This window comes from Nyctibius grandis, chromosome 22 (assembly GCF_013368605.1).
Source record: "Nyctibius grandis isolate bNycGra1 chromosome 22, bNycGra1.pri, whole genome shotgun sequence".
In the NCBI taxonomy this organism is placed as follows: Eukaryota; Metazoa; Chordata; class Aves; order Nyctibiiformes; family Nyctibiidae; genus Nyctibius; species Nyctibius grandis.
The window spans coordinates 7,497,757-7,510,709 of record NC_090679.1 but is presented as its reverse complement, the minus strand read 5'-3'; the positions used below and the strand labels follow the sequence as shown (position 1 = coordinate 7,510,709).

Sequence of the window (12,953 nt, the reverse complement as noted above, 5' to 3'; positions counted from 1 at the left end):
AAATAGTTCCATATGATTTAAACAGAGGTGAAATTCTGACAATTTCTACTCATCACAAGTTCTTTTCTTAGGTCTCTGCTTTTTAAACTGTCCTGTGGTAGTACATGCTGTGAAGATGTATCAATGCTGGGTGTATATGGAAAAATAGGTGAATGTAATGGCATTCACTAATTATTAGTTCCTAGCTAATTACATACTGTAAAATCCCGTCTTTCCCTTGTTTCAAGCTCAGCATATGCACTGAAAATGCCATCCATTGCTTAGCAACACTGAATTCTACCTTTTAAGGATAATTATCTTTGTATTACTAGATCTTCAGAAAACTGTGCTTCTCTTTTTAGTTAAAGTGAACTTTTAATGTCTTTAAAAGCCCATGTCTTCACCTGTGAAGCACAGCAACAGGCACCATTGTCCTTGCCTTGATTTAGAAAGTTAATCTCTGATGTGATTGTTACTTCTGGATAATGTGAACAGGTTTTTTTTTTGTTGTTGTTTTTTTTTTTTTGGTTTTTTACAGTTTTTGCAAATTGGTGTTCTATTATTGTTCAGTGATGAGGATGGGACCACGTGAGTGGGCTTTCTATGCATGCATATTGTAAATCAGGTTTTGTGGAGGCTAATATTTTGTGAATGTTTGCACAGTGAGAGGAAAAATATTTGGGATTAATCTCAGTCACACTCCATGCAATAAGGTCTTAGTCCTTTTCATATTTACTAGTAAGGTTAAAGATGTTAATAATTACTTTACACTAAGTTGTGACTGACTTCATTGGGACATTAGAGGGGTGCAGTGGAAGGGAAAACGCAGTGTATTAAGGTTAAGTGGGGAATTCTTTGTATTTGTTGAAGCGCTGATTCCTGTGTGACTATTCTGACTTGTACTGCTCGTGGTGTGATGGTGGAAGGGGAGCTTGTTTCTGCAGGACAGCTTGTGCTTCTGCATTCACGCTGCTTGCTTGTCTGGTCCTTTATAGGTTCATAAGAATATCTTAAACCAAGTGTGTTTTGTAAAAGAAGAAATGTACTGACCCAGCTGCACTGAAAACCTTAGAAACAGTTCTTGCTGGCAGGAGTCTGGTGATAAGGGTCAGAACGTGGGGTTAATGGCTATTGTGCTCTCATCAGCTAAATGACTACTGCAGGGTGACCAGGCAGGCAGTGTAGGCAAAATATAGAGATAGCAAAATACTGTGGCTTCATTGCTGGCGCTGCACGAGGTTATGGGCAGCCTGGATTCCTGCCTTTGGAAAGGGGGCTGCACGCAGATGTGAAGGGGGTGTGTGAAGATGTGACTTTTTTTTTTTCCTGGGCACTGCTGCAGTGATGATCTGTCATTTTCAGGAAAGGTTTCAGTGCCTTAGTCTGGATTCCCTTTCCTCATATGCACGTGAAGATGCTGAGTGATGTCTGAGTAGTTAGTATCTGGTCCTTGGTTTGTCTTTTCATCTCTCCCGTCTTGTTCTTAATGTTCTGTGTGGTTAAGCTCATCCATTATATCTTACATCTCATGACAACCTTTTCCCTTCAATGCAGGGAATAACAATCAAACCAACATCTTTTAACCCAAGTTTTCTGCCCCAGAAGGCAGCCTGGCACAGCGATGAGTGGGCAGTCTGGATACTTGATAGAAATAGCTATCAGCTCTTCTGATGATACGTTTCCTTGTACCCTTTTTTGTGTGGTGACACATGTGGCTGACAGAACGTGATGTTTCACGGGGTGTTCGTAAATAAATTTGCGTGATGCTCTGCACGCTTTTCAGGAAGTGAAACAAAAGCTGCACATTAGTGATGGTAAGACCCAGGGTTCATGGGAGTTTTATGGCTGTTTGCTTCTGGCTCTTCCTCTGTATTTTGCACTTCAAAACCAGCTTGCTAAACACATGGAAAAAAATCAAACAACACTTGAGCACGTCTCGATACTGCTTTAAAACACAAGCATGTTTTGAAGTGTCTAAACCTGGTAAACCCACAGTGTTGTTTGGAGCAGTCTTTCCAAGAGATTTCTCACAGAGGCTTTAAAGGTATTAATGGTGGAATATCTTACAATCTCAGTTCAGGAACTTAAGCCTTTAAGAAATTCTCCAGCCCCACTGACATTGTAAAGGTTAACTATAAATGTTTGTTCTTTTGTTTAGTGGCAGCATCTGAACGTGTTCTGCTAAGCAGGGACAGGGCTCTGTGCTTCAGGGCAGCCAGACACACGGTTTGATGCTGACTGCTGTGCCAGCAGAAATTTGCATCCAATATTAAGCAGAAGAGTTTTCCTTCTCTTGGAACTCATTAAATATACTTTATAGATGCACTTGCCTGTTCCCTTCACCTTAATTTTCTCAGAATTAGGAATGCAAATGAACACTGCCAGGAAGAAAATCTTTGGGCTTCTGAATTACACCTTTTTCCAGTTTCTGTTCCCTTTTCTTGTATGACAAACATATGTTCAGTCTATAAATAGTTTGTTCTCCACACCAAATTAATTCTAAACATTTACAGAAGGAAATCAGGAATAGAAGCCTATGTTTCCCCACATCTGTCAGCATTGTCTTGCTGGAAAATAAGCAGAGCTGTATGCGGTCAGGGGTTCTAAAAGGCCTTTTATTATTGCTTCAAAGCGGATATATTTGATAAATACACCTTATGTCATTCTGTCGTGCGTTTGTGTGGAAATAGGAATGGAGTGGGATGTTTTTAGCAGTCTCATCATCTGGTAACTGTTTGTAAATGTTTGATTCACACTTCTCTACCTCAAACAGGCCCTGTTCCAACACCCACTGAAGTGAACAGTAGCCTTTGCATTGATTTTCATGAGCACAGGATCAGGACAACATTAAAAAATTTTAGAAAATCCTTGTATCCCAGGGACAAATCTTTACTGTGTTAAAGTATTAGCTAAAAAAGAGCAAAACATTTGCAACAATGTATTCTCAACTAGATTTATTCTCCATAAACCAATGAAATGATTCTTAAATTAAGCTGTGCAATTTGAAAACAACTGTGTGCAATTTTGCATCAGCTTTTTTGCTACTAAGGCAGCTCCATTTTAAGTTACACATTCACTTTGTTTATCAGACTTTCAAATAGGGTTGGTCGTTCATGACTAGTCATGTTCATGCTTGTGGTTTTGTGGTTGGCAGAATGTAACCCTGGTGCCTGGAAGAACTACCACGAGCAAACTGTTGCCATGAGGTGTTCACCTAGAGCAGTGACAACACTTCTATAGGCACTCAGAGAGGTTTTGACTCGTCTCACAACTATGATGATGTGTGCTGTTAGTAAAGCAGAAAAAGCAGGTGATGGGAGAAACTGGGATTGGTTGATTCCTTCAGTGCTGGATCGTGTGATTTCCCGCACCTCCACAGATGAGTGGTAAGGAGAGGACCACTGGACCTGATGCGTGGCCTCCAAAAATCTCTGAGGGAAATGGCAGGCTGAGATTACCTTAAAGTTAGTAGAATGGGCTGGCATGTGATAAACAGGGTCTTGTAATGAGTTGGGAGCTGGGAAGGTAAAAGGAACAATGCTATCTCTGTCAGCATTGTGTGACACAGCGAGAGTGTGGGGATATACAACTGGGAAGCATCTGGACCACTTCAGAGTCTCTATTCCTCTTTGTGCTTCCTCTCTGTGCTCACGCTTCCTGGCCAGCTGTACCTTGTCCTGGTGGCATTGATTTATGACACAGCTACACTTCTCACAGCAAAGCCTGCGACAGGGCTTTGCAGAGGAGCCCACTGGCAGCTGCTGTGCAGACTCCTGTCCCCTGGGACTGTGCTGAAGACACTGCTCTGCTTTGAGACGGGCCCTGTCGTGTCATGACACAGTGACTGCATGCTGTGTGACAGCATGTGTCAATGTGGCAGGTTTCAGGGGGTGGCCTGGTTAAGGTGGACTGTTGATAGCCAGAGATATAAGCCAACCCAAGCATGCACACTGTGAATGCCTGGTGGATCTATAAGAAGCAACGCTACTGCATCTGAACCGGGGAAAGATGTTACTGAACATGCTTCGTTCTTCTGCTATGCTGTCACTTATATTATTGGTCCTGCTTTTTTGCTTTTCTCACTCCTAATTGCCCAATCTCATTTAAAGGTGTATTGAAACAGCTTTTCTCTTATGACCAGAGGATCTTAAAGAGTTGCAGTCTGTAGCAGAACAAAAGGAGAAGCCAGTTACGCTGACAAAATTGAAATTTCACCAATTTTGCCAGCTGCAGGATGTTGACCTGTGATAACACAAGTGTGGGGCAAACATGCGTCTCTTGCTGAGGTCTGAAAGTTCCCAGTCAAGCAGTGCACACACGGTAAAGCTGGGTGAGTGTAGGCCTGGACAAAGGCAGAGTGCTGCCCAATTGCCTGCTCCTCCTGTTCTTCCTGTGAAGACTTCAAAAAGTAGAGAAGTCCCAGACACTGATTTTTTCACAGTTAAAAACAAAAAAAACCCCACAGCTCCTGAAAGTCAACTGTGGCAACAGATCTTTCCATCTCCAGAGTATATTTTTATGATCCTGTCCTCTCCTTCCTTCTTCTGCCCATCCAGGAGCAGCACTACAGCTTTGCCTAAAGAGTAATAACAAACCAAGAACTGTTTGGGAGTAGCTACAAGATGCCACAGCTTCTGAATAGTAACCTTTGAAAATACCACCAGCTCCTAATTGCTGCTGTTTGTGTTATATTGACATGGTGAATGTTGGTCCATGCATGTGGATTGAATGAATGATGAATTTCTAACTGATGAGTGTCTCCTGCCATGATCACTCATTTATGATCTGATGTCTGAAAGTCCCCACTGCGACAGAACATAGATTTTTGTCTTCTAGCCAACAGCTGGAAAGCTCTCAGCTGAAAAACAGAAATCTATATACTGTGAGCGAGTGGCCGTTTTCCTCTTTTCTCACTCCTACCCAACTCGTGTCAGACTTTTCCAGCTCTTCAATGTAATCTCATTTCATCTGTGTTTTGCCTGGGACTGTGGTAAGATTCCTCCTCCTCACACTGCCTATAAGTCTGGACAAATTAGTAACCTGTGCCTCTCCCATTGCAAAAAAAGAGCAAAGGGGCTTCCCCCCCACCCCCAGCCCAGCAGTTCCTCTGCTATAAGAAAATCCCCAGCAGAGGAAAAGTCAAATCTTCTGGTGTCAGCACCCTTCCTACATCAAGAAAGGCAAACTCAGGAGAGGGTCTGATCAGGGTGTGTTATTTTCTATCTTCTTTCATTGACTGTTACTACATGGTTGACTTTAGAGTTGCTTTGACATCCCTGGGACTGTGGCCAAGATGGAATGAATCAGAAAATACAGGAGCCATGCATAATGAGCTCCTTGTCAAGCCACTTTTCTGCTAAACTCAGCAGAACCTGAGCATGCCAGCGAACGGGGGGCTAAATGGGAAGGAAATTGCTAGCACAAATGTTTAATGTGTGGTTGCAAATAGCAGCCCCCTCCCTTTTGTGTAACTCAGACCGTAAAGAATATTAGGATGCACATCATCCAAGAGCATCTCACTCTTGAGTGATGCTTGACCTGGGAAATATGGTGATAGAGTGATAGGGTAAGTTGTAGTTGCTCCATTTTTATTTGTATAAAACCTATTGATCCAGGGAGAAAGCATACCCCAAACCTCAAGAGGAAAGAATTGGCTTTAAATAATTCAGAGCATTCAACACTTTCTTTTTCTCTTTCAAATAATGGAACCAAATTCATTTCTGATCTGCCTCCAACAGCTTGAAGAGAATTAAACCATTACTGTCATATATTATTTGTGTGTTTGGCGCTGTACAAGACAGACCAGGAATGAGTGTAGTCCATTATGTTTCTGGACATAAGTTCTCTCTTTGAATTCAAGTGGCTGAAGTTAAGCACTGGCTGCGATATCACCTCCAGAATAATGTCTTGAGAATCGTGAGAAATAACCTTGTTACATGCTTAGGGCTTGATTTTAAAGGACCTGAGCTTGCATTCATTGGCTGTAGTTGAAAATTATTGTGGTGGTCCCTTGACAATGCAAAAGAGATTTTCTGGAGCAATTTTTGCTCAACAGAGGATTTCTTAATTATCTCTTTATTTAGCAAGCCATTCTGCAGCAGGTGAGCATATGTCAAGGTTTGTTGGTCAAAGGGTATTGCTGACTATTTTCCCCTGCCATCTTTTATGACCTCTTATGAATATGGAGAATGGAGTAGTTGTTGGTATTATGAAAGAACACATCTGCCTTTGATAAAAGACTTGCTGCAGTCTGCAAATCTGATACAATCTCGTGCAGTCCTCTGCAGTATGCTAAATGCCAGCAGAAACCTCACAGCAGACAGGCTACCCCGCATGTCCCCTTCGCAGGGGGCTGGTTTTTATACGTCCTCAGGCAGATGCTCTGCAGTGCAGGAGTTCAAGGTTCCTTGGCTTATCAGGTAAACAAACAATATGTGTTCTGGATTTATGATGTTTGGTTTTTTTTTTCCCTATGCTCAGAATGTTGACAAATGTATGAAATAACTTTTCCAGCATTTCCAGTCAACCAGTTTCCAGCATTAAATGTTGTTCCACAGAGATCATCTCTAGCCAAAGGCCTTGGCGTGCAAACAGGTTTCTCTGTTCCAGAGACAATCTCTGTGTGTCCATTTGAACGTTTCTTTAGGTTTGTAGGAGGATTTGGCCGTTCTGAATGTTCACAAAAATTGAGTAGCTCCATATAGACTCTTCTGACAAAATTAGCTAGATGTATATGCTTTTTTGCATGTTTAACATACGTTAACAACGTTATCCTGGGCTTTTGTTTCTACAGCCAAAACACCCCAATCCTGACTGGCGCTACTCTGCATCCCTAAGGGCAGGAATGCAAAGGTATGTATGGTGTTTCCCCATAGGAAGGGGTATTCTGTCTTTGTCTTCTGTGGAAAGGACAAAGCTCCTCTGGTGCCCTAGACTGAGGGTATCTACGCTGAGATGGCAACCACCTGAGGCCTGCTTCTGTCACTTCCAATCTCCAGGTGTTACAGACTCAGTCTGGCTGCATCTTATGCTATTATTATACTACCATAGATCTGTGCTTTTTTTTTTTTGTGTTTACCTCCTTCCTTTTTATACATTGACTGTCAAGGCATAATTGCTCCAATTATTGGATTATTTAACTGTGATTATACACTTTTTGTTTACTTCAAAGCTCCCTGTAATCATCTGTGCTGATATGCTTCAATAGACTGTCTGCAGCATTGATGCGTTTTCTGTCTCGTTTTCTCTTGTTACCATAAAAGTGTGCTGCTCCTGCAGGTGGTTTATTAACCACATGGTGCAATCAAGATGATTAACACAGTTTAAAGGACATTTTGGAGACAGGAGATGGATTTTCAAAGAAGGAAAAGTGAGGCTGTGTCCAAATCTCTTTAGGCATCTTTGAAAGTCCTCTGCCTAACATTGCAAGCAGTCGCTGCTATAATTTGCTGCTCAGTGCACCTGGAAAAAAAAAAAGGATTATAATGAAGTTGGTTTTGTAGAGCCTAAATAAAATAATATCTTTGCTTTCCCTTCCTGAGCAGATTAGAAAACTGGTTATATATTGAGATGTAATCTGACATGATTAATAAGACTACCTTACAGGTTTAGATGCAGTTATAAGGCTGCAGTAGTTCCTAGTGGTGCTACAAAGCGCAGGACAGTATGGTTTTCCCCAAACTGTTGGTGCAGTGGGACTGTAGTCATCACCTTTTATCCGTTATCCACAGGGCTGAAGAGTCTTCATAAAGTTGAAGTCCAAAACTCAGATTCAGACTGTCCATCCCTGAGACTGTGCTTCATGTGGGTGAGGGCACAGTGTACCTCTCCAGCTGACTTTGGGCTGCTGTGTGAAAAAGGAACCTAAAACCCCAGGGACCAGAAGGAAAGGAAGAAAGAGCAAGCTTGATTCTGTGGCCTGCTGGGCAAATTGTTTTTTCTTTTATGTTCCTGATATATTTTTATTTTTTAATCACTGTCTGCTTACTGCAAAATGAATAAACAGTCTGGGGAGCAGGATCCTGAAGCAGGATTTTTCCTGCCTACCTGAGCATCTTACCTAGCAGTCCTGAGAGTCAGGCGTGCTCTTGTGCAGTGATCCTGTGGATCCACATTCCTTTCTATACAGGGTTCAAGATCTTGCCTGAAGTTACTTGAACAGCTAATGAAAAGTCAGAGCTCATTCAAAGCAATTCATCCCACAAGCAGAGGAGCTAATGAAGCCTTTCTGGGAAATTGTATGTATTCCTCTGTTCTCGCACATTGGCAGACCCCGTCCTTACCTGAAATCTCAGGATCTGAGCCTGTGTGACCTGCCTAGCTGATGATTTTCATAAAATGCTAATTTTTAATAAAACCTGTAGAAATTTCTTATCCATAGGATCCTCGATGTCCGTCACATTTGATTGAAACTGCCCATTAAGTTCAACTGGGAGTGTGGAAGGGAGCTAAGAAGCAGATGAGCAGAGAGCAGGGACACAGTCACAGAATCCTGTTTCTCTAAGGAACTGCACACAAATACATGCCTAATTTTGCATTAAAAGTAGCAGATTTTTTTCTTTTCCTTCCACGTAAGGTGCTGGCTAATAGCAAAATTGGTGCTTTGAAGGCCAAGTGCTCACGATGCGACACTTGTAAAATTTGCTGTGTTAGTTTCTGCATTTGAGAAAATGTATTTCTCTTTCTGAATTGCTCACGAGAAGCACGCAGTAACCCAGGAAAGTGGCATCTGTTAAAGTAGCATAATGACAGAAGCTCAGGACTAACTCCACCAACTTTTAATCATTTACTTTAATGCTAATGTAACAGCAAAGAAGGTGTGTAACTTCCTTGTTAGCGACTTCCAGTCCATGAAAGCGAAGTGTCTTGCAGGTATGTTTGTTTTATAAATTATGCCACAACTGTGTTTTAGTAAATAATCAAAGATAACTTTTGCAAGTCAAAATAGCTAGTTCTCCAATGCTCCAGCAGAATTTGTTAGCATCATGAAGTGTTATAGTAGTCATTGCAGAGCGACAAACAGTTACGACCTACAGAAGAGTAGCAACAAAGGGGAGTGTTATAAAGCCCAGGGCAGAGGGGAACTGCGTAATCTAACTCTGATATATGCTTATTCAGTGCTGTGCATATGGAGGAGGCAGGAGTTCTACGTGGAGGACCAGGAGGGCCTGATCAGCAGTGGCCAACAGTCTCCAGTGCTACTCCAGGTAAGGGTGTGAAAATTCAGAATATATGTGAGGAGCTAATGTTAACTGAAGTAGACTTCCTAATGCTTCCGTCTTATTTTTTCATGTGTTTTGTGTCTCTGAGTGAAGTTCTTGTAAATGAATCTGTGGAATTTAAATAGAGTGGAATAATAAATCATAAAATACATCTTTTTCTTTACTTGGTCTCAGGTGAGCACTGGAGATCCCAGCTTTCACCCTGCCTTGGGAGGTTATTGGTTTGTGTAATGAAAGTGATTGGGTTCTGATGGGTGTATTCAGATTCTAGAGGGGATTTGCCCTCCATTTCAAAAGATCAGTAAGACTGAAGTAGGAGCTTATCAGTTCTCCCTTTGCTATTTTTACAAACCCAGTGAGTCTCTTTGAATGTCCCTTCTTGTTTTCTGTGGTGAAATCAGACCTATTTTTTTTGCTAGCTATTTTCATTCACTAGTACGTGATGATGGAAACTGGACTATTATTTGCTTGTCAAAATAAATGGCCAAAACCACATTTTAGAACGTAGCTTCATTTAACTCAGTCACTGACTGATGACTTCCCAGCAGTCAATAAGCATTGGCAAAAGGTCCTTACTGAGTTAAGGAAAAAAAATCACCTGTATATTTTGCAGTGCAGGCAATAAAATATTCTCACTTTTTATGTTGGAGCAGGAATAATATAGAGAGGTAGTGGAGCAGCCAGTCACTGGTGTGATCAGCATTTTCACTCATGTCCAAACTAAGCTGTCAACTTAGTGGGTGCCTTGTGTAGGGTTGTGAGCCCTGTATGACAGCTCTGCGAGCATTGTGAGTCCTCCAGAAATTCAGATGAGGAGTGATGCTCTTATCACAGAGGCAGGTCAAAGGCTGAGACGTGGGGTCTCCAGCAGACAAGATGTGAGAACTGCTTGCTTTAATACTTTTTCGGTGAAAAACTTTCCCTTGGCTTAAATGGGAGTTTTACCTGGATAAAGGTAAAATTTATCCAGTTATCCAAAGGCTGAGGAGCAACTTCAGGATTTGCCATCACAGTTACAACGTATCCATGAATTAATGGTCCCCAGCAGACCTGCACTGATGTTGCAGGAGGGTTGTCCACAGAAACAGATTTGGAAATTAATATAATATATAATGGGCCCCTAGCCTGTTTTTTGTGTGCTCTTCCTTCCGTTGCAGGCTTTGCAGGAAAGCACAGCTTGTGCATGTTATGAAGGGCGCGTAACTGTTGAGCTTGCATTTGAAAATGTCACCACAAGTACACTCTAACCTTTACAAGGGGTTCCCTCAGGCTTTCAGCTGCACTAACCACCCTTGACTGAGCACTTCGTGTGTTACCTTATACCAAGTTCAGTATGGATGCAAATATTCACCCAGATGTTTGCTTGCTGGTTACGCAGATTTCTGAGTATGTAAATGTAAAGGCAAAGGTACAATGGTCCTGTCTTCTGGGGAGGTCCATTGGCATTTGGGTCCCAGAGCCCTGTTCCACTATGTGGACTCCTCCCTGCTATTCTTTTTGAGTCTTATCATTTTAGACTCACTTTGGGAACCTGAACATCTCTTTGGTTGAGGAGCAGCACTAACCCTTGGCTCTTATTGCTCTTTCCCTCCATGACCACGCAATGAGATACTTGTGCAACGAATGCGTGCCGATCACGTGCACTGCTCTGTATGCTGGTGACTATGTAGGGTGGAGAAAACTGTAAGGCATAGTGAGAGGAGAAGCTGGCAGGAGGCCCCGTGGAGCTGGGCAGCTGGAGAGGAGGCAGTCCAAGTGCCAAGACTGTTTACTCTGGCCCTTGGACTGAGCGTTGTCGGTCATTGTTTCTCTGTGGTTTTTATTTGTAGGTAATGTATTCAAACAGGTTGTAAGAAATACCTTCAGCAACAGGAAATTTTTCTGCCATACAGGAAAACGTGACTAAAATTGCATTACAGAATGTCCATGCTAGTTACAACTGCCTTTAAATCCAGTTTTTGTGAATCAGGTTCCTTGTAAATGAATATTTTTTCCTGCACAATGAAGATTCATTTGTTTTGTCTTTGTCTACTCCCAAGGGATTAGTGACCCTGACATAACATTAATTAGCCCCTTTTTTTAGTGAGTTACGGGTAATATTCTTCTCCACTCTTTGCAAGCAAAAGCTACAGAAGTCCCTGGTCCTTAATAGCAAACAGGCGATTCACAGGGAAATCTCAGTTAGGATTAATGATTGTGTTAATTCTCATAGCTTAAGTACATCATCATGCATCACATTTTCAGCAATTTACTACCACTGTTTTAGAATCCTATCTGCAGTTTCCCACAAATATCTCTTTCAGTGCTTCTTTCTTTTTTTCTGGCTTAGGTTCAAGACCTGTAATAATTTTTTGTCAGGTTAACAGACACAACTGATGCTTTTCAGAAGAGATTCAACTCATTATGGTCAATTGTAATCGATTGAGTCAACAAATGCATTTGCTCCTGACATATCATATGAATGCCTATGAATGGAGTGCATTTGGTCCAGATAAACTCCTAGATAATTTGTTACCTCTGTTCTCATCACCATACCTTGGCAGCTGCAGGTCTCAACTTCTGATTATTAGAAACCACTTCCAAGCCTGTTCTGTGCACACATTCTCCATGCAGTTGTTTTAGTCAATTGATTAATCCCAATCAGTTTGTCACTAAATCATTCATTTCATTTCACAATCCACAAAAACCCCGTATAAGATGCTTCACAGAGACAGATTCAGAGAGTTAATCGATGAGAGCATTCAAAGATGATGTCATAGGAACACTTTAAGAAGGGTGAACAAGTCAAGTGTTAAATCAGTAAATCCTTAATTCCTAATGCATGGCTGTACTTGAATGTCACATGATATTTCAGCAAATATGTGTTGCCCAAGCAAAACCTGGTCCTCGTGTGGCTGGCAGCACCCCTGTTGACTTTACTGCATATTTCACCCATGCAGGGGACAGTCAATCTCGATCTGGTGTTTTTTAATTGTCTTTGAATTTTCTTACCCACTAGCCCAGTAGTTGGTAGGTTTGTAGTCAGGATACTTCCAAGTGAGGTGGGACAAGAAGGCTCAAAACTCCCTCTGGGTAGAGGATAGCTTTGGGTTTAGCTCTCTGGGGCAACTCATTTGTCCCTCATGTGCTATGTAGTGAGTCCAGGAAATGCAGACACATTTCTGATTTCTGTTCTATGTCCTTTGACAGATTTGGCAATTGTATCAGACTTTCTATAGGTCACCACTAATCTGAGCGAGCTTTATTTTCTGGATGCCTAACTCAGAATAAATGGAGCTTGATTTGCAGAAATGGTGGGAGGTAGTAATAGAAACTAAGATGAACAGGAACGTTGCTCTAAACACACAACACTGAAGATTCTGAATAAATCAGATCAATGCATAATTCAGAGCTTATAATTAGTGGATATTAGACAAATCTGTGTGTAGTTCTCTGTGCTCCAGGTTCCAATCTACAGAACAGAACTAATAATGCAAGTGCTTCACAAAACAGTCTAAAGAGGCATTCATAGCACGTATAAGACTCAGGAGAACAGTAAGATTTTGTGATGACAAAGAGCCATGAGGAATTTTAAATCCTCTGTTCAATGTAGGCTTTATATGTGTGTGGTAAATAAGGCACCGGGCCACACACCGCATATACAGGGGCGGAAAAAAAAAGGCTTCCATTCAGACAACACTGTAAACAACAGAGGAAAGGACCTCGTAGAAAAAATCTACATCTGATATTTGGAAGCATGTAGGTGAAGACTGT

At 41.7% G+C, this 12,953-nt stretch overlaps 1 protein-coding gene across 2 annotated transcripts in view; it reads left to right on the top strand.

Moving 5' to 3' along the window:
* LOC137672762 (protocadherin alpha-3-like) overlaps nt 1-12,953 on the top strand; it is a 96,506-nt gene that overhangs the window by 53,594 nt on the left and 29,959 nt on the right. For both annotated transcript variants that reach the window (XM_068417155.1, XM_068417154.1), the window contains exons 2-3: nt 6,773-6,831; nt 9,097-9,185. In XM_068417155.1, coding sequence (XP_068273256.1) covers nt 6,773-6,831; nt 9,097-9,185 — 148 coding nt within the window. The remainder of the gene's footprint in view (nt 1-6,772; nt 6,832-9,096; nt 9,186-12,953) is intronic.